The sequence below is a fragment of the Phocoena sinus genome, chromosome 2 (genome assembly GCF_008692025.1).
Source record: "Phocoena sinus isolate mPhoSin1 chromosome 2, mPhoSin1.pri, whole genome shotgun sequence".
Classification (NCBI taxonomy): Eukaryota; Metazoa; Chordata; class Mammalia; order Artiodactyla; family Phocoenidae; genus Phocoena; species Phocoena sinus.
Window position 1 is genome coordinate 145,200,111 of NC_045764.1, and position 27,746 is coordinate 145,227,856.

The 27,746-nt window shown below is 40.6% G+C and overlaps 1 protein-coding gene across 2 annotated transcripts in view; it reads right to left on the bottom strand.

Moving 5' to 3' along the window:
- Positions 1 to 27,746, bottom strand: part of DCAF5 (DDB1 and CUL4 associated factor 5) — a 100,127-nt gene that overhangs the window by 15,858 nt on the left and 56,523 nt on the right. For both annotated transcript variants that reach the window (XM_032623679.1, XM_032623678.1), the window contains exon 7: positions 9,898 to 9,964. In XM_032623679.1, coding sequence (XP_032479570.1) covers positions 9,898 to 9,964 — 67 coding nt within the window. The remainder of the gene's footprint in view (positions 1 to 9,897; positions 9,965 to 27,746) is intronic.

Genomic DNA, 27,746 nt, shown 5'->3' on the forward strand with positions numbered 1-27,746 from the left:
AGTCACTGGTGTTCTCATCCAGTCTGTGGCTTTAGATACTACCTATATGATATCAAAAAAATTTTTATCTCTAGTCCAGGTCTTTCTTGAACTCCAGACCTCCATACCTCTAACATCCAAAGTGTTTATTCAACAACTCTACCTGGTTGTTTAAGAGAGATATTAAACTCTACCTGCTTTCCCTTTCTCCCCCAATCTAATCTATTAGGAAATCCTGATAGCTTTACTTTAAAAAAAAAAATTTTATTTATTTAGGCTGTGACAGGTTTTAGTTGCGGCATGCGGGCTTCTTAGTTGCAGCATGCATGTGGCATCTAGTTCCCCGACCAGGGATCGAACCCGGGCCCCTTGCATTGGGAGCGTGGAGTCTTAGCCACTGGACCACCAGGGAAGTACCCCCTCCCCCTTTTTTGGCTTTACTTTCAAAATATATCTAGACTTCAACCCCTATTACCTTGGTTCAAGCCACCACCACAGCTCACCTGTGTGAGAGAATCCTACTAGTTCTCCTCATTTCTACCGTTGGCAGCCCCACTCCCACTATCTACCCTCAACTCAGTAGTCAGAGTGATGCTGTTAAAATAAGTCAGATCATGTCAATCCTCTGCTCAAAATTCTCTAATGGCTCCCCACGTCACTCACAATAAAAGCCTACATGATTGGACACCCTATACCCCATTTACCTCTATGACTAAGCCCTACTATTCTCCCCTCAGGCACATTCTCACTTCAAAACCTTCACACTGGTTCTACCTGAAATGCACTTACCCCAGATTTCTGCAAGGCTCTCTCACCAATTTGAGGTTTTGTTCAAATGTGACCTCCTCAGTGAGGACTATACTGAATATCCTATCTAAAATTACATTTCCCTGACTCTGTTCCCATACCACTTTCTATCCCCCTTATTCTGCTCTATTTTTTCTTTTTCCAAAGCACTTCTAACCTTTTAAACATACTATATAATTTACTGTATCTATTGTTAATTGTCTGTTTCCCCTGCTAGAATGTAAGCTCCATGATGGCAGGGCTCTTTTGTTCTTCTGCTGTATCCTAAGCCTCTAGAATAGTCTCTACCTAGTACATGGTAAATTTTCAACAAGTATCTGATGAATGAACGAAAAGGTGTGAGTGTATTAGACTGCGGAATATAAGCATGCAGGAAAGAACCCAATCTCCATTAGTGGGCTTCACCATCCAACATGTGGATTACCCAAGTGTCTTTCTCCATCTTCCTGCTGTCAACTTTGTGTGTTTCTTTTATTGTGTTTTGACTATAGTTAAGAGCAGAGAAATAAAGTAGCTAAGATCCTACTTATCCTTCACAGTCCTCTGAAGGCTAATTCCATGAAAGCTTCACTGATGCCCCGAACCTCTTCAAGCCCTCCTTAATCATCGTTTTTATGGGCTTTGGATCCATTTTTAAATTTAGCGTGCCCATACACACATACCCTTTTCTCATCCCTCTTAGACTGGAAGTTCTTGGAAGGCAAGAAAGTATTCATTTTTCAATCACCCATAGGATTTGCATAATGTTTTATCTGAGGATACTCAGTAAGTGAACAAATTAAAGTAAATCTCATTATTTCCTCTGGAACAAGGCTTGAAGCAGAAGGCTAAAGCTGTTATCTACCAAAAGGAGGTTTGGTAAGTACCTGTCCAGGCAATTAATCTATTTCATTCCTGACTCCACTGGTAGAGTTAATGAGGAGCCATGAGGGGCAAGGGACTCTTTCTTTTCCTCACATATCTAAAAGAGTTGTCCAAACAACCTCTTAGTAATTCCAAAAGGCCCTAGTGAACACTCCCAGGGCTCCAAGTTTCAAACCATAAAGAGAAATACAATCAGGGTACTGACAATACAGAGAGAGCAGTGGCTGCCTCCTGGGGATCCTGTAACCACTTAAGAGTTAAGAAAAGCCAGATGGGACAGCCAGTGCTGTCAGTAAAGCTCAAAGAGCTCCACAGACAGCAATGCTTAATTGTACAAAAAAAGTCAATTACACTAAGTTCTTCTTTCATCTGTACTTCACATATGTTTGCAACCAACTACTTGTGGCCAATTAAAAACAGCTGTTCTTCCTATTACATGGGAGGAAAAAGCAGATGCCCAGGCCTAACTCACTGAGAGTAAATGCATGTCTAGAAAGAGGAGTAGGCACACGTATGCAGGCCCATGGAAATACATTTACAGCTGTTTCCAGCCGACTTCAACAGCCTACTGTCAGTGGGGGGTGGCTGCAGTGACCTGGCAGTGAAGCTGCATGTTTTCCCCTCTATTCAGGGAAAAAACTGTCGTATAACTTCCCCCCTCTTAAACTACTGATGAGTCAAGAGCAGCCCTGATGCAAGAAAATCTCAACTGACCATTCAGGAGGGCACCAGATGAGCACCATGGCTTGGTCTCTAAGGAGTTTTTCAGAGGCAAGTTAAAAGGGAGAAAGCTTTTAAAATGAGGAACAGCAACATTTAGTAGCTACTGAGCACCCTCACAATATCCCTAAGAAAGCAGATATCATTACTACTGTTGTTATTGTTTGCATTGTTAATATTCTTATTTTACAGATGAAGAAAGTTTGGCAAGATAAAACAATTTTTCCAAAGCCTCCAACTAAGAGACGAATGCATCAGGAATTTAAACCCAGGCCTACCAACTCTATTACATTCTGCTTCTTTCCATAAATAGTAAGGTCTTAGTGTAGAGGCATATCTCAGGGGAAGCAATTCTATCAGTGAAAACCCTAAAGTCCTTTCCAACAAGAATTAGGGAAAAGGGAAGGAGAAGGCCGTATGAATATTTTCCAGAGACACCAACATCTACCAAATGTAAACCCATTACGTCTATTACCTAGGTTACTAGGCAGCAATGCTCTGGAAATTATGGATCTATGGGCATTGATCTTACACACAGCAGTAACAATGTCTTACATTTGAAAGCACCTAGTTTTCAGAAAGCCTCCAAGGCTGTTAAGTCATCCACAATATGAGGTGGTAGGGCGGGGGGTGGAGGTAGCAATTTTACAGAAGAAACTGAGACTCAGACAACTGCTGTTATATAACCTGCCTAGAATCACTCAATCATTTGGTTACTGGAAGTACTGCAGACTTGAATCCAGGTATGATCTTAAGCCTAACGCTCCTTCCCATACACCATACTAGCTCTATAGATAATGGCCAGCCTGTTTATTTTATCTTCAGAATTATCACATAGAAACAGATGCTCCTCCTACGTACTTCGTAGGTGTAAAATATATTCTGATGGGCTTCTTTGCTACAGCAAAATCCCCAGTTCCTTCCTCTGATTTTTAAAGAGGTTTTGAGAAATGAGTAATTATTTAACATCAACTAAAAAAATTGAGCCTAATCCTCCAGGTAGGAAGTTTTACAGTGGGTATTAGTTCTTACATCTTGAAATGATTGAGGAAGCCCTATGTGAATTACTTAGCCAACTGGCTAATTCTGTGTTGTTTATATAATAAATAAACTTCATCTCTTTGGAGTTTGTGTAGCAAAAAAATTTCTCCAGTGATTGTCAGTCTTTCTGAACAGGAGAATGGAGAAGAAAAAGATGCTCTTGCTTGTGGCTCACACTGAGAAGCACACAGCAGGTATTCAATAAATGCAGATTGTGTGTCATCTGATTATGCCATTAAGGCATATAACAACAAGCCAGCTTCCTCCCATAGCCTGCCTCAGTATCTTACTTTCAACTGGCATGAACAGAGAGCGCGAGCTCAGCCTTTTCCAGATTTGTTTAAGTCAAAATGGCAGTAGATTAGATGAGGAATTTCCTGACAGATTTTTCGTTATCTAAGCATTCAAAGCTAGAACACGAGGCCACATTTAGCCCTTTTATGTTTGGCTTGCTGAACCTTTCTAAATGTTTTTAAAAACTATGAACTGCCAACATTTAAAAATAGAGAGCCTACATATAAGAACTTTCTAATCACTGGAGTTGCCCTGGGGCAACAAGCACCCTATCATGGGGGGCAACCTAGCAGAGGGTTTAAGTTATTCCTAAATAAAAGTGTACTTTAATATATGTAAGTTATAACTCAAAAAAAAAATTATTGTGGGGATATGTATGTGAACAGAAAATTCTACAGACCACTGATCTGGGCTAAATACATGCAGCATGTGAATGCTTCTGCTGGGATATCATGTTTTCATTTTTATTCATTTAAGAAAATTTTCTTTTGTGATTTATTCTTTGTCCAATGTTTATTCACTAATTTTTTTCTTTTTCTTTTTTCATCAAGGAGTATAAAAAGGATACAGAAAACAGCATAAAAAGTATAGCTTAGGAGCTTCCCTGGTGGTGCAGTGGTTGGGAGTCCACCTGACGATGCGGGGGATGCGGGTTTGTGCCCTAGTCCGGGAGGGTCCCGCATGCCGCGGAGCGGCTGGGCCCGTGGGCCATGGCCGCTGGGCCTGCACGTCTGGAGCCTGTGCTCCGCGGCGGGAGAGGCCGCGGCAGTGAGAGGCCCGCGTACCGAAAAAAAAAAAAGTATAGCTTAATGAAGTTTTTTAAGGTGAACACCTGTATAACCCAGGTCTCAAGAAATGGAATTTTTCCTGGCCATTCAGAGGCCTCTATATGCTTCATTCCTATTACAGCCCCTTCCCTTCCCTAAAGAAATCATTATCCTGACTTGTACATTAATCGCTTCCCTGCTTTTAAAAATAATTTTATTCATCCAAGTATGCATTCCTAAATAGTTTATTTATTTATTTATTCTTGGGTCACACCGTGCAGCTTGTGGGATCTTAGTTCCCCGACCAGGGATCGAACCTGGGCCTTCGGCAGTGAAAACTCGGAGTCCTAACCATGGACTGCCAGGGAATTCCCTTCTAAATACTTTAGTTTTGCCTGTTTTTTGTTTTAATGTATCTTTTGGGTTTCTTATACAATAGATTTTCTCCTGTCCATCCTTCCTTTTCTCATCAAAATGTAAATACTTGTTGAAGAACACAGATCATTTGACCTATATCCTCACAACATAGTACAGAACACTCCTCTGTCCTCTGTGCTACCTGCAAATTGAAAGCTGGATCCTGAGGTCTCATTAGATTCAGGGTTATTTTATTTTGCAAGACCTTAGGCACCATCGTGTCTCTTCATCAGGAGACTCTTAATGTCTAGTTGCCTTTCTTTTTGTGATGTGAACAGCTGTAGATGCTCAATGTTTAGAGGCATTAATTCACTGAGGGCTGCTAAGTGATTATATTAAAATTCTATAATTTCTTTTTTCTAAAATGTCTTCTATTTTACCTATAATTTTGAAAGATATTTTCCCTGGATTCTAGGTTCCCTAGAATTCTAGGTTGGCAGGTTTTAATTCTTTAAGCACTTTAGGGTTATCATTCTACTATATTCTGGCTTCCATAATTTGACCATCAATCTTATTGTTGCTTACTTACAGGTAATTTGTCCATTTTCTCAGACTGCTTTTGGGCTTTTTCTCATTATCTTTCGTTTTCAATAGTCTGACATGATATGTCTAGGTGTGTTGTATTTATTTATTCCGCTTGTGGTTACTGAGTTTCTTGAATCTGAGAATTGGCATATTTCATTTGTTCTGGAAACTTTCAGTCATTATCTCTTCATATATTGCTCTGCTTCACTTTCTCTCTCTTATCCTTCTGGGATTCCAATTTCATATGTTAGATCACCTGTGTCCCACTTGTCTCTTACACTCTCTGCTTTGCTTTTTCCATTCTCCATTCTTATCGTCCTTCAGTTTGAATGTCTTTTATTGACCTGTCTTCTCTTCACCAAGCCTGTCCTCTCAAGGTTAAACAAATCCAAAAAATTCTTAGTTTTAGACATATTTTTCAATTCTACATGATTTTTTTTTCTAGGTAGATTCCAATTCTCTGTTGAAATTCTCCATCTTTTTATCCATTTTATCCATTCATCATTTCTATTTTCTTTATCACATTTACAACATTTCAAGTTTCTGACTGTTTGACTTCAATATTTAGATAATATTGTGGGTTGGCTTCTTTTGATTACTGACCACATTTTCATGTCTCATAATTTTTTTATTGTATGCTGGACATTGAGGATAAAGAACCATGGAGACTGCTACGGACTGAACTGTGTCTCTTGCAAATTCGTATGTTGAAGCCCCAACTCCCAATGTGACTATTTGGAAAGAGGGGCTTTAAGGAGATAATTAAGGTTAAACAAAGTCATATGGGAAGGATTCTAATCCAATAAGACTGACATCCTCATAAGAAGAGGAAGGGACACCAGTGATGTATGTACACAGAGAAAAGGCCATGTGAGAACACAATGAGGAGGCAGTCATCTGCAAGCCAAAGGAGAGAGGACTCAGGAGAAATCGAACTTCTCAGAACCTTGATTTTGAACATCTAGCCTCCAGAACTGTGAGAAAACATGGTTCTGATGTTTACAGTCTGTGGGATTTTGTTATGGCAGCCCTAGCAAACTAATAGATGAAAGCTGTTTCCTCCATATGCATTTACCCATTCCACTCTTGAGAAAAGAAGGGGCTGATCACCCTCAATCCAATCAGAAGGAACCAGGTCAGCACTGGGTTGAATAAGTCTACTTCTTCTTTTTTTAAAAATATTTATTTGGCTGCATCTGTTCTTAGCTGTGGCATGTGCAATCTTCGTTGCGGCATGCAGGATCTTTCGTTGTGGCGCGAGGGCTTCTCTCTAGTTGTGGCACGGTGGCTCTTTAATTGTGGCGTGTGGGCTTAGTTGCCCCACGGCATGTGGGATCTTAGTTCTCTGAGCAGGGACTGAACCCGCGTCCCCTGCATTGGAAGGCAGATTCTCAACCACTGGACCACCAGGGAAGTCCCAAGTCTACTTCTGGTTTCAAATGTCTCAAAGGCGAGACCTGTGGCATGCTTGTTGCAGATCTCTTCCACTAATGGAAGTTCGTGTCCTACTTACGTACCAGGAGATTGTAGGATATTACACTCGGCCTTTCTGGCCCAGCTCCATCCTCAAGTGTAGTCCTTTTGGACTTTTGATGGAGAGCCTGTCAAACCTCTGTTCTCTGCTCTGAACATTCTGTTCTTTGGAGGTTTTAATCTTACCTCTTTATCATCCTTTCCCAAGTAGGTTCAAAATGCCCTGTGGAGCAGGACCTTCCCACTAGGGGAACTTGGTCTCCTAAGCACTGTATACTGTGGGCATTTCATTCTGCTTTCCAGCCTAGCCCCCTAGCTCCCAGGGCAACCCCAGCACCCAGCAAATGTCCTATAGGGAAGACTGGTCATGTGTTTGGGGTTCCTCTAGAATCCAGTCTATCCTATCAACACATGTGGCCATGGAAAACTCTAATTTCTTTTGACCCTGGTAGAGTCTGTCCATGGCAGCCCAAACTACAGCCTGTACATAGATGCCCTCAGGAAAGAACATGGCCAGCACCTTCTGCTCAGTTAGGAAGGGCTCTTCCTTCTTCTGAACTTCAGTTCTCCTCGCAGACTTTGTAACCACAGCTCTCTGACATCTTTAAAAATATGCCTTTTGTAATTTGATTTTTGTACTTATTGCAATAGGAGCTACCTACTGCATCCTATGTGGAATTTGACGTCTTACAATTTATTTTTTAATAGAAATTTTATATCATTCCCTTTTCCTCCTGGAAATAATATTTCTACTTTACCTACCTCCCCCCAAATTTCAACCTAATATATTTTAATGAAAATCTATCATAGTTTCACCAATAAAAATATAATTACAAACTTAAAATTTTCTTTATTTACTGTGACTGTAAGGCTCTAAGTGTTAACATTTCTGTATTGGATTTGAGTTACCATTACAATACTTACTGGAACACAATTGATCAAAACAGATATACTTTTAATGTTTTATAAAAACCAATTATTATAAAAAGGAGCAATTTATTGTAAGTGCCTAAGAAGATAAGGTAGAAGATGGTGGAGGGTTGGGTTATAGCCCTATGATTAAAGGATACTTCCGCTTTTTTGGCATCTTAGAGGTTTTTACACCTTAAGGGCAGTGCACCATGCCAAGGTTCAAGTGGCCAGAAATTTCTGGAGTACTTCCAATTTTCTGGTGTTTTTTGTTTGTCTGCTTATTTGTTTGTTTTTCTGTAAAATGGGGGAAGGACAAAGGGAAAAGGGGAGGTGGGAAAGGACAATACACATGGAATCTGAGAATCTAGAAATGGATTCCTTTAAACCAGCTGTGCCTATACAATCCTTGGAAGGTCCAGGCACCCATTTCCCAGTTTTGATACTGGAATCCTAAATCAGCTATGAGGGTCCCTGTCAACCCAGAGATTGCACACCCATCTACATATAAAGACACCCTAACAGTGGCCTGTACCCTAAGTCAGTACAGAAATCAGCAGGAGGTGAAAAAATCTACAATACTACTGCTAATTCTTTCCCCTTCTCTCAATACAAACATGAAAAAGATTCCAGAGGACAGTCCTGGGGGAGGGGATGATCCACTTTCTGTTTTAAAAGCCACACTGACTTAATAATGAAAAGCTTTTCAAGATCAGGTAAAAGATACAATTAAGCCCATAGATTATTTCTCAGCTAATCAATCTAGGACTTACGGGGGTAGGAGACTTAAAACAGAACTATCTCTAGTGCTGGAACATCACTTTCTGTTCAGATAGACTGTTGCTGTCCCATCTGGTAGTGCTTCAAAGGTAAGATGCTTCACTCATGCTTTCCAAATTCCAGAAGGGGAAAAAGGTCTTTTGTAACTTGTTTAGTAACCAGACCACAGCAACAGGATAGTTTCCAAAAGTAAGCCTCAACAAGTTTTGAAAGGCAGATGTTAGGTAACAATATTGTTAATTCAGCAATAGGCAAGCCAACAACTTTCCTAAACTCTGAGCACTAGACACATCTTGTGTAATATAATCAGCACAGTCCTCTATTACTTTCCTGATGGCCATTTTCCAGTTTGATGCCATGTATCACCTGGAGCAGACGGCTGTACTGAGCTGTCCTGAGAACAAAAAATAGACATTTTTCTACCAGTAGGAAGCAACCAGTGTAACACTCATCTGAGCACGTGAGGACACTATTATCAAGAATGAAGAGGGTTCCCTGGTGGTGCAGTGATTGAGAGTCCATCTGCCGATGCGGGGGACACAGGTTTGTGCCCCGGTCTGGGAAGACCCCACATGCCGCGGAGCGGCTGGGCCCGTGAGCCATGGCCACTGAGCCTGCGCGTCTGGAGCCTGTGCTCCGCGACGGGAGAGGCCACAACAGTGAGAGGCCCACGTATCGCAAAAAAAAAAAAAAAAAAAAAAAAAGAATGAAGAATGGTCCGCACTGCCTGAAAGCTCAGATGGCCTAGATCCAAATTTATGGAAAGCAGCAGGCTCTTTTTCAGAATACATCTAGAGCAAAAGCAGAAATATTTCTTCCTAATTTTTCTCATGTCTGGGGTTAGCCAAACTCCAGGGAGTATATCTGTCCATCAACAAAGAAAGTTTCCCTTTACCTAACATCACCAGGGAGGCTAAAAGAAAGGCAGAGGCCCTACCAACTGTTTGTAGAGTCATAAGCAGGAATGTGCACATGAATAATAAAGGAAAAGCATGTAAAAAGCAAGGTAATAATACTCCAAGTGTGAAACAGGAGAGAGGAAAATGGACATAAAGGAGATCTATGAAGTCTAAAGAAAAGTTCTTAGGAGGAAAAAAATCTGAGCATGATTATGTCAGATAAGGGTATGCATGAAGGTTATAGCTAAATTTGGCTCCTAATTTTTATTTTAAAATTTACTTTGGTCACTTTCCAAAAAATTTTTTGTATTAAAAGAGAAATATCTTCCTCTACTGCTAAAGATCTGCCCTTTCAGGGCACAGCATGCAGGAGGTCAATAGAGCCAACATTAGCAGCAGGTTCACACTCGGGATACACTCACCTGCTTCTGGATCTGCAGGAATTCTCCACATGTACAGGTTGAAGTCATCAGAACCTGAAAGGATATACTGTTGGGACAAAAAAAAATCTATTTATTACTTATGCATTGACTGATTATCTACCTATCTATCTATACAGAAAAAGGTTTTTAAAAATAAACAAGATAAATGAACATATATTCATAAGGCACCACAGAGCAAACACTCTCTTAAAAGTATTTGCAAATCAAAAGGCTAATTGGCTAAAACTTGGCAACAACCAACCAACCTGATTTAAAAACGGGCAAAAATGGGCAAAGGACTTGAACAGACATTTCTCCAAAGAAAATATACAAATGGCCAATAATGTGAAAAGATGTTTAACATCACTGATCATTATGGCAATGAAAATGAAAACCACAATGAGGTACCACGTCACACCCATTAGGATGGCGATTACCAAAAGCAAACAAACAGAAAACAAGTGTTGGTGAGGAGGTGGAGAAGTTGGTACCCACTGCACATTGCTGGTGGGACTATATAATGGTGCACAAACTGTGGAACACAGTATAGAGATTCTTCAAAAAGTTAAACATAGAACTACCATATAACCCAGAAATTCTACTCCTAGGTATATGTCAAAGAATTGAAAGCAGGGACTACAGGTATCTGTACACCAATGTTCAGAGCAGAAGGCTCACAACAGCCAAACAAATTAAATGTCCATCAATGGATGAACACATAAACAAAATGTGGTATATATCCATACAATGGAATACTATTTAGCCTTAAAAAGGAAATTCAGACACATGCTACAACATGGGTAAAACTTGAAGACATTATGCTAAGTGAAATAAGCCATATACAACAAGACAAACGTTGTATGATTCAACTTACATGAGGAACCAAGAGTAGTCAAATTCATAGAGACAGAAAGCAGAATGGTAGTTGCCAAGGACTGGGGGTAAGAGAGAAATGGGCAGCTACTCTTCAACGAGTACAGAGTTTCACTTTGGGAAGATGAAAAAGTTCTGGAGATGGACACTTGTGATAGTTACACAACAATGTGAATGTACTTAATGCCACGAAGCTGTACACTTTAAAATGGTTTTAGTGGTAAGTTCCATGTTATGTATATTTTACCACAATTTTTCAAAAAAAATTTTTTGCATTTTATTTTATTTTTTTATACAGCAGGTTCTTATTATCCATTTTATACATATTAGCGTATATATGTCAATCCCAGTCTCCCAATTCATCACACCACGCCCCTCCCCCCAGCCCGCCACTTTCCCCCCTTGGTGTCCATGCGTTTGTTCTCTACATCTGTGTCTCAATTTATGCCCTGCAAACCATTCAACTGTATCATTTTTCTAGGTTCCACATATATGTGTTAATATATGATATTGGTTTTTCACCTTCTACCTTACTTCACTCTGTATGACAGTCCCTAGATCCATCCACGTCTCTACAAATGACCCAATCTCCTTCCTTTTTATGGCTGAGTAATATTCCACTGTATATATGTACAACTTCTTTATCCATTCCTCTGTTGAGGGGCATTTATGTTGCTTCCATGACCTGGCTACTGTAAATAGTGCTGCAATGAACACCAGGGTGCATGTGTCTTTTTGAATTATCAGTTTCTCTGGGTATATGCCCAGTAGTGGGATTGCTCGGTCATATGGTAATTCTATTTTTAGTTTTTTAAGGAACCTCCATACTGTTCTCCATAGTTGCTGTAACAATATACATTCCCACCAACAGTGGAAGACAGCTCCCTTTTCTCCACACCCTCTCCAGCATTTGTTGTTTGTAGCATTTCTGATGATGCCCATTCAAACTGGTGTGAGGTGATACCTCATTGTAGTTTTGATTTGCATTTCTCTAGTGATTAGTGATGTTGAGCAGCTTTTCATGTGCTTCTTGGCCATCTGTATGTCTTCTTTGGAGAAATGTCTATTTAGGTCTGTCTTCTGCCCATTTTTCGATTGGGTTGTCTGTCTTTTTAATATTGAGCTGCATGAGCTGTTTATATATTTTGGAGATTAACCTTTTGTCCATTGATTCTTTTGCAAATATTTTCTCCCATTCTGAAGGTAGTCTTTTCGTCTTGTTTTGTAGTCTCCTTCGCTGTGCAAAAGCTTTTAAATTTCATTACGTCCCATATGTTTATTTTTGTTTTTATTTCCATTACTCTAGGAGGCGGATCAAAAAAAGATCTGGCTGTGATTTATGTCAAAGAGTGTTCATCCTGTGTTTTCCTCTAAGAGTTTTATAGTGGCTGCTCTTACATTTAGGTCTCTAATCCATTTTGAGTTTATTTTTGTGTACGGTGTTAGGGAGTGTTCTAATTTCATTCTTTTACATGTAGCTGTCCAGTTTTCCCAGCACCACTTATTGAAGAGACTGTCTTTTCTCCAGTGTATATCCTTGCCTCCTCTGTGATAGATTAGTTGATCACAGGTGCGTGGGTTTATCTCTGTGCTTTCTATCCTGTTCCATTGATCTGTATTTCTGTTTTTGTGCCAGTACCATATTGTCTTGATTACAGTAGCTTTGTAGTATAGTCCGAAGTCAGGGAGTCTGATTCCTCCAGCTCTGCTGTTTTCCCTCAAGACTGCTTTGCCCATTCGGGGTCTTTTGTGTCTCCATACAAATTTTAAGATTTTTTGTTCTAGTTCTGTAAAAAATGCCATTGGTAATTTGACAGGAATTGCATTGAATCTGTAGATTGTTATGGATAGTATAGTCATTTTCAAAATATTGATTCTTCCAATCCAGGAACATGGTATATCTCCCCATCTGTTTGTATCATCTTTAATTTCTTTCATCAGTGTCTTACAGTTTTCTGCATACAGGTCTTTTGTCTCCCTAGGTAGGTTTATTCCTAGGTATTTTATTCTTTTTGGTGCAATGGTAAATGGGAGTGTTTCCTTGATTTCTCTTTCAGATTCTTCACCATTCGTGTATAGGAATGCAAGAGATTTCTGTGCATTAATTTTGTATCCTGCTACTTTACCAAATTCATTGATTAGCTCTAGTAGTTTTCTGGTGGCATCTCTAGGATTCTCTATGTATAGTATCATGTCATCTGCCAACAGTGACAGGTTTACTTCTTCTTTTCCAATTTGTATTCCTTTTATTTCTTTTTCTTCTCTGATTGCCGTGGCTAGGACTTCCAAAACTCTGTTGAATAACAGTGGCAAGAGTGGACATCCTTGTCTTGTTCCTGATCTTAGAGGAAAGGCTTTCAGTTTTTCACCATTGAGAATGATGTTTGCTGTAGGTTTGTCATATATGGCTTTTATTATGTTGAGGTAGGTTCCCTCTATGCCCACATTCTGGAGAGTTTTTATCACAAATGGGTGCTGAACTTTGTCAAACACTTTTTCTGCATCTATTGAGATGATCATATGGTTTTTCTTCTTCAATTTGTTAATATGGTGTATCACATCGATTGATTTGCTTATACTGAAGAATCCTTGTATCCCTGGGATAAATCCCACTTCATCATGGTATATGATCCTTTTAATGTGTTGTTGGATTCTGTTTCCTAGTATTTTGTTGAGGATTTTTGCATCTATATTCATCAGTGATATTGGTCTGTAATTGTCTTTTTTTGTAGTAACTTTGTCTGGTTTTGGTATCAGGGTGATGGTGGCCTCATAGAATGAGTTTGGGAGTGTTCCTTCCTCTGCAATGTTTTGGAAGAGTTTGAGAAGGATAGGTGTTAGCTCTTCTCTAAATGTTTGACAGAATTCACCTGTGAAGCCATCTGGTCCTAGACTTTTGTTTGTTGGAAGGTTTTTAATCACAGTTTCAATTTCATTACTTGTGACTGGTCTGTTCATATTTTCTACTTCTTCCTGGTTCAGTCTTGGAAGGATATAGCATTCCAAGAATTTGTCCATTTCTTCCAGGTTGTCCATTTTATTGGCATAGAGTTGCCTGTAGTAGTCTCTTAGGATGTTTTGTATTTCTGTGGTGTCTGTTGTAACTTCTCCTTTTTCATTTCTAATTTTCTTGATTTGATTCCTCTCCCTCTTTTTCTTGATGAGTCTGGCTAATGGTTTAACAATTTTGTTTATCTTCTCAGAGAAACAGCTTTTAGTTTTATTGATCTTTGCTACTGTTTTCTTTGTTTTTATTTCATTTATTTCTGCTCTGACCTTTATGATTTCTTTCTTTCTGCTAACTTTGGGTTTTGTTTGTTCTTCTTTCTCTAGTTCCTTTAGGTGTAAGGTTAGATTGTTTATTTGAGACTTTTCTTGTTTCTTGAGGTAGGATTGTATTGCTATAAACTTCCCTCTTAGAACTGCTTTTGCTGCATCCCAGAGGATTTGGATCATCTTGTTTTCATTGTCATTTGTCTCTAGGTATTTTTTGATTTCCTCTTTGATTTCTTCAGTGATCTTTTGGTTATTTAGTAATGTGTTGTTTAGCCTCCATGTGTTTGTGTTTTTTACGTTATTTTTCCCTGTAACTGACTTCTAATCTCATAGCATTGTGGTCAGAACAGATGCTTGATATGATTTCAATTTTGTTAATTTACTGAGGCTTGATTTGTGACCCAAGATGTGATCTATCCTGGAGGATGTTCCGTGAGTGCTTGAGAAGAAGTGTAATCTGCTGTTTATGGATGGAATGTCCTATAAATATCAATTAAATCTACCTCGTCTACTGTGTCATTTAACGCTTGTGTTTCCTTATTAATTTTCTGTTTGCACAGAAATTTTCTGTCCATTGGTTTAAGTAAGGTGTTAAAGTCCCCCACTATTATTGTGTTATTGTTGATTTCCTCTTTTAAAGCTGTTAGCAGTTGCCTTATGTATTGAGGTGCTCCTATGTTGGGTGCATATAGATTTATAATTGTTGTATCTTCTTCTTGGATTGATCCCTTGATCATTATGTAGTGTCCTTCCTTGTCTCTTGTAATAAGGAAATCTTTATTTTAAAGTCTGTTTTACCTGATATGAGTATTGCTACTCCAGCTTTCTTTTGATTTCCATTTGCATGGAATATCTTTTTCCATCTCCTCACTTTCAGTCTGTATGTGTTCCTAGGTCTGAGGCAGGTCTCTTGTGTACAGCATATAGATGGGTCTTGTCTTTGTATCCATTCAGCCAGCCTGTGTCTTTTGGTGGGAGCATTTAATCCATTCACTTTTAAGGTAATTATTGATATGTATGTTCCTATGACCATTTTCTTAATTGTTTTGGGTTTGTTTTTGTAGGTCCTTTTCTTCTCTTGTGTTTCCCACTTAGAGAAATTCCTTTAGCATTTGTTGTACAGCTGGTTTGGTGCTGCTGAATTCTCTTAGCTTTTGCTGGTCTGTAAAGCTTTTGATTTCTCTGTCGAATCTGAATGAGATCCTTGCCGGGTAGAGTAATCTTGGTTGTAGGTTCTTCCCTTTCATCACTTTAAATATGTCATGCCATTCCCTTCTGGCTTTTAGACTTTCTGCTGAGAAACCAGCTGTTAACCTTATGGGAGTTCCCTTGTATGTTATTTGTTGTTTTTCTCTTGCTGCTTTCAATAATTTTTCTTTGTCTTTAATTTTTGCCAATTTGATTACTATGTGTCTCGGCATGTTTCTCCTTGGGTTTATCCTGTCTGGGACTCTTCTGTGCTTCCTGGACTCTGGTGGCTATTTCCTTTCCCATGTAAGGGAAGTTTTCGACTATAATCTCTTCAAATATTTTCTCACGTCCTTTCTCTCTCTCTTCTGCTTCTGGGACCCCTGTAATGCGAATATTCTTGCATTTAATGTTGTCCTAGAGGTCTCTTAGGCTGTCTTCATTTCTTTTCATTCTGTTTTCTTTATTCTGTCCACAGCAGTGAATCCCACCATTCTCTCTTCCAGGTCACTTATCTGTTCTTCTGCCTCAGTTATTCTGGTATTGATTCCCTCTAGTGTAGTTTTCATTTCAGTTATTGTATTGTTCATCTCTGTTTGTTTGTTCTTTAATTCTTCTAGGTCTTTGCTAAACATGTCTTACATCTTCTTGATCTTTGCCTCCATTGTTTTTCCGAGGTCCTGGATCATCTTCACTGTCATTATTCTGAATTCTTTTTCTGGAAGGTTGCCTATCTCCACTTCATTTAGTTGTTTTTCTGGGGTCTTATCTTTTTCCTTCATCTGGTACATAGCCCTCTGCCTTTTCATCTTGTCTATCTTTCTGTGAATGTGGTTTTTGTTCCACAGGCTGCAGGGTTGTAGTTCTTCTTGCTTCTGCTCTGTGCCCTCTGGTGGATGAGGCTATCTAAGAGGCTTGTGCAAGTTTCCTGATGGGAGGGACTGGTGGTGGGTAGAGCTTGCTGTTGCTCTGGTGGGCAGAGCTCAGTAAAACTTTAATCCACTTGTCTGCTGATGGGTGGGGCTGGGTTCCCTCCCTGTTGGTTGTTTGGCCTGAGGCGGCCCAACGCTGAAGCGTACCCCAGCTCTTTGCTGGGGCTAATGGAGGACTCTGGGAAGGCCCACGCCTAGGAATACTTCCCAGAACTTCTGCTGCCAGTGTCCTTGTCCTCAGGGTGAGACACAGCCACTCCCGCCTCTGCAGGAGAACCCCCAACGCTAGCAGGTAGGTCTGGTTCAGTCTCCAGACCTACCTATGGGGTCACTGCTCCTTCCCCTGGGTCCCGATGTGCACACTACTTTGTGTGTGCCCTCCAAGAGTGGAGTCTCTGTTTCCCCCAGTCCTGTCGAAGTCCTGCAGTCAAATCCCGCTAGCCTTCAAAGTCTGATTCTCTAGGAATTCCTCCTGCCGTTGCTGGGTCCCCAGGTTGGGAAGCCTGACGTGGGGCTCAGAACCTTCACTCCAGTGGGTGGACTTGTGTGGTATAAGTGTTCTCCAGTTTGTGAGTCACCCACCCAGCAGTTATAGGATTTGATTTTATTGTGATTGTGCCCCTCCTACCGTCTCATTGTGGCTTCTCCTTTGTCCTTGGATGTGGGGTATCTTTTTTGGTGAGTTTCAGTGTCTTCCTGTTGATGACTGTTCAGCAGTTAGTTGTGATTCTGCTGTTCTCGCAAGAGGGAGTGAGAGCACGTCTTTCTGCTCTGCCATCTTGAACCAATCTCTCAAAAATTTTTTTTAAATTTAGGAGCTTCCCAGAGATCTATTATGCAAGCCCAAGCATCCTGAATTTCCCTGTTGTCATCCACATCTTTGAGCAGGAAGCCATTGCCAACCCAGCTATGAGTTAATGACAGAGACGTAAGCAATCCCCTTTTAGGAGGCAGCTTCAAACTGCCTGATCTCAGAAAGAGAGGACACTAAGCCAGATCTATTTTAATTAGGACTCATAAGAGCACTGTCTAATAGCAACCAGTGAGCAATTCTGAGAGTTCATTTATTTCCAAAGATTAACAAAAGTGCTTTAAGTTTAGGTCAGCATTACTTCCTACCTTTTGGTCCCATCTGCTTATTCCCCCAGAAAAATAAAGGCCTACAGTTTTCTAAAGAAAATTTCTGGGCTTCCCTGGTAGCACAGTGGTTGAGAATCTGCTTGCTAATGCAGGGGACACGGGTTCGAGCCCTGGTCTGGGAAGATCCCACATGCCGCGGAGCAACTAGGCCCGTGAGCCACACCTACTGAGCCTGTGCTCCGCAACAAGAGATGCCGCAATAATGAGAGGCCTGCACACCGCGATGAATTGTGGCCCTCGCTTGCCACAAGTAGAGAAAGCCCTCGCACAGAAACAAAGACCTAACACAGCCAAAAGTAAAATAAAATAAATAAAAGAAATGCATTTCCATTCTAAAAGTAAATTTCTGACTTAAAAATGAGACTGCAAATATCCAAAAAGTGTAAGTCCAACATATACACAACCTCATGCCTAATGAATACATTACTAAATACTTTGTAATCATTAAAAATCAATTTACTAGTCTTCAAAACACTAGTAATAACATGAGAAAGGAGGGGAAGAGACTCATGTTCAAAGATGAAGAAAGTGCTATCCACAGGGGTTAGGTGATTTGGCTCAGGGCACAGTGGAAAAAGAAGTGGGTTCAGTTTCCTCATCTGGTTGCTCATTGCTATGGTCTACATGTTTGTGTCCCCCCAAATTCACATGTTCAAATCCTAATGCCCAATGTGATAATATTAGGAGGTGGGGCCTTTGGGGGGTGATTGGGCCTTAAGGGTGGAGCCCTCATAAATGGGATTAGCACTCTTGTAAAAGAGACCTGGCAGAGCTCCCCAGCCCCTTCTGCCATGTGAGGAAACAGTGAGAAGTCAGAAGGCTGCAACCAGGAAGACGGCCTTCACCAGAACCCAATCAGGTTGGTACCCTGATCTTGGACTTCCAGCCTCCAGAACTGTGAGAAAGAAATTACTGAAATTATAAGCCACCGAGTCCATGGTATTTTGTTATGGCAGCCATAACAGACTAAGATACCCTCTGAGGCTCATTTAGTTCTAAGATTCTATGATTACTCTGTGAAGGAATGATGTAAGCCAGATCAGAGCTGAAAATCCCTAAACTGCTGGCTCACAGTTGCTTGACGAGTCACTACATAAGTATGTTGATAATAAGGAAACTCAAAGTCTAATCGTGTTACACTTCAATTTAAAAGTTTCCTCAACAACAGAAACCAAAGACCTCAGGATTTTAAAACTGGGCAAAGTATTTGAACAGACATTTTCCAAAGAAGAAATGTACAATGGCCATATACAAATGGCCAATAAGCACACAAAAAGATGCGCAACATCACTAATCATCAGGGAAATGAATATCAAAACCACAAGGAGATACCACCTCACACTCATTAGGATGGTTACTATCAAAAAAAACAGAAAATAGTTCCTCAAAAAATAAAAATAAAATCACTATATGATTCATCAATTCCACCTCTGGGTATATAGCTAAAAGAACTGAATGCAAGATCTCTTAGAGATATTTATATAACAATGTTCATAGCAGCTTTATTCACAACAGCCAAAGAGGGAAGCAACCCAAGTGTCCAGCAAGAGATGAATGTATAAACAAAACTCGGTGCATACACACGATGCAATAGTATTCAGATTTTAAAAGGAAGGAAATTCTGACACAAGCTACAACATGGATGAATCTTGAACCTTATGCGAAGTGAAATAAGCCAGTTGCAAAAAGACAAATACGGTATGATTCCACTTATGAGGTTCCTAGAGTAAGTGAGTAGTCAAAATTCATAAAGACAAAGTGGAATGGTGGTTACCAAGAGCTGGGGGCAGGGGAGTTAGTGTTTAATGGGTACAGAGTTTCACTTGTGCAAGATGAAAAACTTTTGGAGATAGATGCTCGTGATGGTTACACAACAATGTTAATGTACTTATCACTACAATTATACTTAAATATTTTCCCCTTAAAAATAGAAGAAAAAACGAAAAGATGAACCTTCATTGTCTTGACTTAGGGTCCATCCAGTAACTCCCTGCAGTTTAATGACACTACCTTGTTTGAAGTTAGGAAGTTGGAATTCAGGAGCCCAAAGGCTTTTCTCTTACAGCCTGTTTGGCAAAACTACCTACTATCAATAGTTAGGGGAAAAAATTCATTAATTACACACGAACCGAGCACTTATATGCCAGGCACTCTGGTGTTTACAAAGATATATAAGGTAATACCTGGGTTCTCAAGGAGCTTAAACCAAGTAGAAAATATACATGTAGGTACACAGCTACCCTGCCATGAAGTTGAGATCACTAGGTGACATTATGAGAAACAAGGTGCCTGTTGATTCACAAAAGTCAAGGCAAGATAGATTTGAGCCCTGAGCCACCCACAGGTAAAGATGTGGTAGAAAAAGGCAAAGGAAAGAGGAAAGATAAAGTGCTCATGTAGTCTACTGTTTTAACAGAAACAGGAAGCACGGGTAACTCACTCCTTCATACCCTGCTCAAGTCCCTCAGGCCTTACTGCTTAGTGTACCTGATCTCCAACTGCCAGTATCCATATCTCTTTGCCTAAGGGCTTCTCGAAAGCTCAGGAGGCTGCAGGGTACTCTAGGGAATGAACACTCCCTGTGAGCAGGCTCCAGCAATGACTCATATCCCAGCTGCCTAGATCCCAGGTAGAATAACCCTGAAGTGTGTGTTCTATACCCTTTCCCCTCAGAATCAAACTCCAATTGCCCACAGTTGTAGTTGGCTCACTAAATCATCCTTCTTTCCCCTATTTCACTTTTCCACTCCTCTGATATTTACTGCATTTCCAAATAAATTACTTGCACCTGAAACTTGAACCCAAATTAAGACACATGGGGGAGGGAACACAAAAGAACTGTGTACTAATAATTTACATATAAAACATATTTATTATTCAACAGCTCATCATTTCATGCCCTGTGTTTAAAAGAGGCTATAAAACTTCATATAGAGAATTCCTGTTACCCTGTGCACCCCCCTCCCCAATATCTTCCCCAAACTAGACAAACAAAAAATAAATATTAAAAAAAGAGTGGGGCTTCCCTGATGGCACAGTGGTTGGGAGTCCGCCTGCCAGTGCGGGGGATGCGGGTTCGTGCCCCGGTCCAGGAGGGTCCCACATGCCGCGGAGTGGCTGGGCCCGTGGGCCATGGCCACTGGGCCTGCGCATCCGGAGCCTGTGCTCTGCGGCGGGAGAGGCCGCAGCAGTGAGAGGCCCGCTACCGCAAAAAAAAAAAAAAAGAGTGAACCAAGGCTGGGCTTATCAGAGGTTTTACTATTTCATTGCAAAGGATCAGTGCTTTCCCATTTGCTCAACTATTCACCAGGGAAAGCCATGAAAAGGTAAAAGGGGACTCCCAGACAGAAAGCTGATGCACAAGGCTTCCTTAGAAGGAAAAAAACTCCCACAGAGTTGAAGCCTCTTGGATTTAGTATGACAGCTCCAGAAATAGGTGGAAAATGAGTACCATGTACAGGCTTCCTCTCAGAGACAAGGGCAACTCCTGACCCTTTCTTCCTCTTGCAGCCACCACAAGGGAACAGCTCAGGATAATTTCCAAGGAGGGGGTCTCGACCCACTGCCGGCTAGTCAGACTGTTTAACTGTTCACACACACCGGAATCACAAAACTGCCCTGAGGAATTCATTTATGGCATTTCTTGGTTGTCTGCTTGGCCCCTTCTAACATTAAAAGTTGGCTGCCTAGGATACCGCTGAGAGAGTGAAATAAAAATGAGTTCATCCATTTATTCATTAAACAAGTATTTACTGAATGTCTACTATGTCTACAGTGTTGGGCACTGTCCCAGAGAAAGGACTGATCAGAAAGACCCTGTCCCTACCTTCATGTGACTTACATTTTATTGGGTGGGGAGAGGAAAATAATTTTATGCATATATAATGTGAGTGAAGAGTAAGGAGGGGAAAAAAAGTTAAAAAGAATATATGTATGTAATGTGTCCAGTGGTGGCGTTACAGAGAAAAATGAAACAGCAGGTTAGGGCATGTAGGGAGTGCTGGGGGTGGTTAGTTTCATTTTATACAGGGTAGTCACAGAAGGCCTCTCTAATAATATGGCATTTTGAGTACAGCCCTGAAGGAAATGAGGGAGCAAGTTATATGGCTATCTGGGAGAAGAACAGAAGAATATTCTAGAAGGGACAGAGCTCTGGGCTATTTTAAAATACAAGGTAGGGGCGGTCCATTGGTTAAGACTCTGTGCTTCCACTGCATGGGGCACGGGTTTGATCCCTGGTTGGGGAACTGAGGATCCTGCATGCGTGTGGCAGCAGCAAACAAACAAACAAAACAAATACCACCACCAACAAAAAAACCACAAGGCAGCCAAAGGAGCTCTTTTTCTTTTCTTTTTTCTTTTCTTTTTTCCCTCTCTCCATCCCTCCCTTCCTCTCTTTCCTTCTTCATCTCTCTTTCTTTTTTTCTCTCCCTCCTCCCTTCCCTTCCCTTTCTTTCTTTTTAAACCTTTGCAGAAATAAACATCATTTCAAGTGGACTGAGTCCAGAGATACATTTAACATCATCAGAGCAGCTAGAAAGATTCCTCTCCTCCCAGTTGAAGGAGGCTGAAGCCTCTGACTGAGGGGTGAGTGAGTGACAAATTAAAAACTCACTTCAGGGGGTTTCCCTGGTGGTGCAGTGGTTAAGAATCCGCCTGCCAATGTAGGGGACAAGGGTTTGAACCCTGGTCCGGGAAGATCCCACATGCCGCGGAGCAACGAAGCCCATGCGCCACAACTACTGAGCCTGCGCTCTAGAGCCCACGAGCCACAACCACTGAAGCCGGCGTGCCTAGAGCCCGAGCTCCTCAACAGGAGAAGCCACCGCAATGAGAAGCCCGCACACCGCAACGAAGAGTAGCCCCCGCTCACCGCAACTAGAGAAAGCCCACGTGCAGCAACAAAGACCCAACGCAGCCAAAAGTAAAATATAAATAAATTAATTAAAAAAAAAACCAACTCACTTCACATGAGTGTTTCACCTTGTATCCTCACAGAGATAGATGGGGCAGGGCTCCAAATGAGAAAGAATGTTTTAGGGAGTCCATTATCTAGGCAATAGAAGCCCCATTTCCCCAAATGCTTTGAGGTATGGGGGATAGGAGACCCACAGCCTACTTCAGATCAGAGAGTGGAAGACATACTTAATTTTAACTTGGATTTGTGGGTAAGATGGGTGATACCAATGCAAAAGTGAGCATAAGTTGTTGTGTGGATACACACCATCCACAATCCTTCCCAGCTGGCCGCAAAGGTTAAAGGTTGGTTACACTCTAACCCCATCTCTCACTGTCCATTCATTCCATAGCCCAAGAGGGCAGCCTGTTTACTGATCTTGATGCAGCCCAGTCATCTTAAGTAGAGCTAACCTAAAGCCAGTGCATTTTATCTAATCCACTGTCAGTATGGAGATATTAATTTGTTCAAGCACAGGGACAGAGCAACAACTGTTCCTCTTAATAGATTTCAAGGAACTACCACCATGACCAGCACCAACAACAACAACCAAAAAGAAAAAAAAAACCACCCCCCTCCATATTAGCACCCTGTCACTATCTTATTTGCCCACGTGTCCTCTGTCAATCTATTAACCTTTAGAGAAAACAGTCACTCACATAATACTCCCTACTCTGGTAGACTGCTGTAATGCCCAGTGTCCCCTCCAAGAACTCCTGAAACCAAAAAAATGCCTCCCACTTCTCACCCACCCAAAATCCACGTTAAAAAGAGGAAAAAGTTCTAGCATGCAGGAGGAACAGACCATCTACTGATATACTCCAAAAATAACCCAGAATATGTCTTAGGTTCTTTGCTAACAGAGAAATCTCTTTCTGCTCAATTTCTCCGCTCCACTTCTCTAAGTAAAATATATGTATATGCGATATGTGTGTGTAAGTGTAAAGTGTGTGTATGTGTGTGTGCACAGCAGTTAATATTCCCCAATATCTGCTGATGGAGAAAGAGATGTATCAATCAGCTATTATTCACTGAGTACCGATCAATTTACACAGTTCTAAGGTTCCTCCCATAGTAATTGATTAATTATTCTCCAGTAAATGGCACGCCTGTCTAATTAACTGTATTGAATAGGATAGAAAAACCAGATGGCTCTCTAGCCTGGATCAGCAACAGCAGAAACTGCTATTTAACATTTAAATCAAACACACCTCTCATTTCTCCCTGACCTTTGTCAGAAGGGGAAAAAAAAATGTGACTGAACCATTTTGTGATGTGCCCGCTATAAGATTATTTTCAGTAAAAGGTTTGCCAATTGGTATATAATATACCTTTGATCATATCACTTATACCCAGAGCCTGTCACAAATACTATCCAAAGCAAACAGGAAAAGTTTTCTTTGGAAATGACCAAAGCCATAGGTTTATCTGATTTTATTTGTGGTCAGAGAAAATACAATTCCATTGGCTACCAATAAAAGCACACAAATATGCATACCCATAAGATTAACACTATTTTTTGCATGTGAAGTTTCACGTGATTTTTGCTTCTTTGGATCATTTGCCATTTCAGCTCCACTAGGCTCCTGGATTCTTTGGTTTATTAAAATAACTAACTTTTATGGGTTCTGAGTAGGAAAAATTCTATTAATAATAATAAAAAAGTTCCATAAAGACAGCCAATAACTGTCAAATAATCAGTAGGGAAGAAATTTAAAAAATGCTCTAAATCTCTAACAGCTGCTTGTAACAAAGTAGGCTGCATTACTTAAAGATGAATCTCTGTTTGGCAAAACTCTTTTGGAAACCTGGGCAAGATGAGGGGTCATCAACCAAACGGCCTTCAACAATCAATTTCTCCTCTGTGGGCCTTAGTTTTTATACTTGGGGACTGGGAAGTGGGGAGACGGCATCACTCATTTCAGTCTGCAAATATGTATTTATATTGTTTATTCAAGCAAAGGTCTCCAGTCTTTCAGAGGAAGGAATATTATTTCCCTTTTCCCTTCTTTTAAGATACCCAAAAATGAGGTAAAGCTACTTAAACACTACAAGGAGAATGGGGCAGGTAGAGCAGGTTATACTCTGTTCCCATCATTAATATCTACCAGGGATTTCCTAGTGAAGCCCAAACTCCTAGTCAGGAACTATATATTAAAGGAGCACTGCCATGTTGTATCACCAGATCACATCAATTCCATTTGTTCCTAAGAGGAAATCAGGTCACCTAGTGGCCCTTTTCAGCTTAACAATTAAAAACCAGACTATATCTAGCAGGTGTGCATATACTCCAAAACCCTGTAAGCTTTCTAAGTTCTACATCAGTAAATGAACTAAAAGATGGTTTAATCCTTGAGTAAAATCTTAATCCAGGATTGCTAATACCTGAAATCCCTAGTTTTCAGGAATTCCATAAACTCCTTAATATTACATGCAAAACGATGTGCATATGTACATTTTTCTGAAATGGTGTTCAAAGCTTTTAGACTTTCAAAGAGGTTCAGGAGTCAAAAAGATTTACAAATAGCTGATTTAATAAACAAGTCATTTTCATGCTACCTTCTCTTTATAAAGAGTCTCCTAAAATATTCACCTAAAAAATACATACAACAAGGAATTCCTCTGCCATAACTGTGTTCAGCTCTTCCTCATCAGCCTATGGAAGAGGCTATTGCCACTTGATCTGAAAACACAGGTGGCAGCAGGTCTACGAGGAAGAGGGTACAATCACAGGCAATGGACTGAGCCTAGTCCTGGTTCAGCTACTGATTAGATCTGCAGTTTCAAACTACTCTAGACCTTAGTTTCACATGGAGATGAAACCTGTTCAACTATACCCAAAGGTTGCTGGGAGGATTAGTATGACATGAAAGTGCTTTAGAAGCTAAAGAGCAAAAAATATATAAAAGAAAGGCAAGGAGAAGAAGAAAAAGTTAGCTTAAAGATACAAAGCAAGTCAAAGGATAGAATCTGAGAGTTGAATCTCCCCTATTAAAGGTGTGCCTTTATTTCAGGAGAACATATGGCATGCCAGGCCCCCACGTGAGCTTAATCAGGGCTGCATGGAGTTTTTAGAAAAAAAAAAAAAGCGGAGTTATAACTTTCTAGGTTCCTTTACTGGCCTGGAGTGCACTTCCTGGTGAATTCCTACACCTCTATTATACCCGTATAATGTCAACACAGAAAGGTTGAGTGGTGACGTAATGTCTGAGGCCAAGCCATGTATTCAAGGCCGTTTTGTTGGATTCACAGTGTACAAGTCAGCTCTTTTCTCCAGGGGATGAGATATGATGATTTAATTATCATGATTTTAGGGGTCTGCCATCTGTCAAGTTCAAGAGAAAGACCTCTGTAAGTGATCCCAATGTTCAGACACTCCAGGGCTCAGCCCTTTCAAGAAAACTTTATTATTCTTTCTCCTTCCTTCCCTATCCCACTTTCGGCAAGATGTAGGGATTACCAGGCCAGGTGTTAGATGAGACTAACGAAAGAGAAGACTTAAATTACCACACTGTCCATTTCCAGGCCACACAAACCAGTTAGCCTGAAAGACTTATTTCCCAGAAGCCTGAGGTGCTCTGCTGGACTCTCGCAATCTAGGGCAAGAGCCATGTAAGGAATTGTGAAAGAAAGGGAACAAAAGCTGGGTGCTGTCTTACAAGTGTGTGCCAGAAAAGCTAGCAGGTGGAAAATTGGCCTTCTTTTTTAACCCTGTTAAGAGATTGGCTCACTAAGTATACAGAGGGGAGTGTGAAACTTGGGAGCCAGAATGTACCTAGTCAGGCTTCAGAGAGAAAATGAAAAACAAAAAAAATCCAAGTATGATACAAAAGCAAGGAGGAGAACCTTTGGGTTCAGGCAGCCTCAAGGAAGGAATGCTGTTTGTTGTTTTACTAAAAGATTCCTCACTATACTGCAAGATTAGAAGGTGGGCTGCCTTTAAAAAAAAAAAAGTTAAGGCTTTATTTGGGGCTAATTGTTCCTGTTGATGCCCAATCAATCTGATGTCACTCAGGTCACCTTATCTGATGATAGAAGTTATCGAACTTGAATAAGATTATACTAGCAATAAACAAACCATGTATTTTTAGCCAAAAGTGGGGATGACAGAGTGTATATACAGGGGTTTGAATGAAAATCTCAAAGAGGGTACAAACTGGCAGTCACGTGAATGTGTCTACCACAGCATCTGGCACACAGGAGATGCTCAGTAAATATCTGCTTTCTTATTTTATAAGATGGAGGGGATGAAAACGCATGAAGTTAGGAAGGGTTCAGTAGGAAACAGGAAAAAGGAACGTGTCTCCACTCACCTATGAATTAGTGACAGACCATGAAACTAAACATGACAGAAAAACATCCTGCTGAAGCACAGAGGTTTGAAACTGGTGGCTCTAATAAAGAATAGATGTTATGGTTCACAGGTTTGTTTAATTCATACAATGAAGTATGAATTTGCTGCAATACTTAAAAATCAGGAAACTTCACGTAACAAATCTTTACTTCTGGCTTCCCCCGAAAAAACCAAAGGCCCTCCTGGCAGCAATGGGCTGAAGCTGCGTCAAAGCTTCATTTATACGGCATTCACTTAGATTTAGGATGGGGTGGGCTCTCCAGCTGGCCACGGTCCCCACTACTCACGAAATGTTTACTTCTAGCCCAACTCACTCATCTTTGCTGCTTGCCTTGCTTAAGGCATTACGTTGTGACCTTCTGTATAGTGAAAAGGAGTCTCTACTGAGAGCTCAAAAATCTGGGTTCTAGTCCTACTCAAACTTGTACATGTCTTAACTTGTATACCTACCCTCTCTAATCCTGTTTTCTCATCTGTAAAAGGAGGGGTTGTACAAAATGATCTCTAATAGCTCCATAATTAGAATTGATCTACAATGGTGGCAATGTGTATGGGGAAGACACAAAGTAGGCTCAGTCGGTTTTATGCTTTATTCTGATCTTGAAATGTTAGTTTCATTTTGGGGCTAACGAATTACCTAGTGAACCTAGAACAGTCTTATAGGAAGTACAGGCTCTCTGGCATAATGGTTTGATTTGTGTGGACTGAGTAATAGTGTAATTAAAAGCCAGAAGACTGTCTCAGATAGATAGGTCGCTTACTGCCTTTCTTGACCATGTTCATTCCTATTATGGAAATTCGCAGATTCCTCTCTGGGATGGTTACTTACTCAGCCTATGACTAAATGAAGAGTTCCAGAGCACAGAGCCTCGGGCTGTGGGCGTACTCAAAGCATACAAGAAAAGGATCAAATATAAAGACCGATATAAGGAAAGGGTAGGCTTTGGAATTTGAAAGCAGCTAAAAAGATCCTGTCTGAATCAGTCAAAGGATATACCTATCAGTCCTGCAGATCATACTATAACTGTGGCAGCTGCTGCTTTAGCCCTGAGTGTGGAAAGTCAGAGCCCATAAATCACCTTTGAGAGACATGTTTCAGGAATGAGACAATAATTTTGGCCTCCTATGC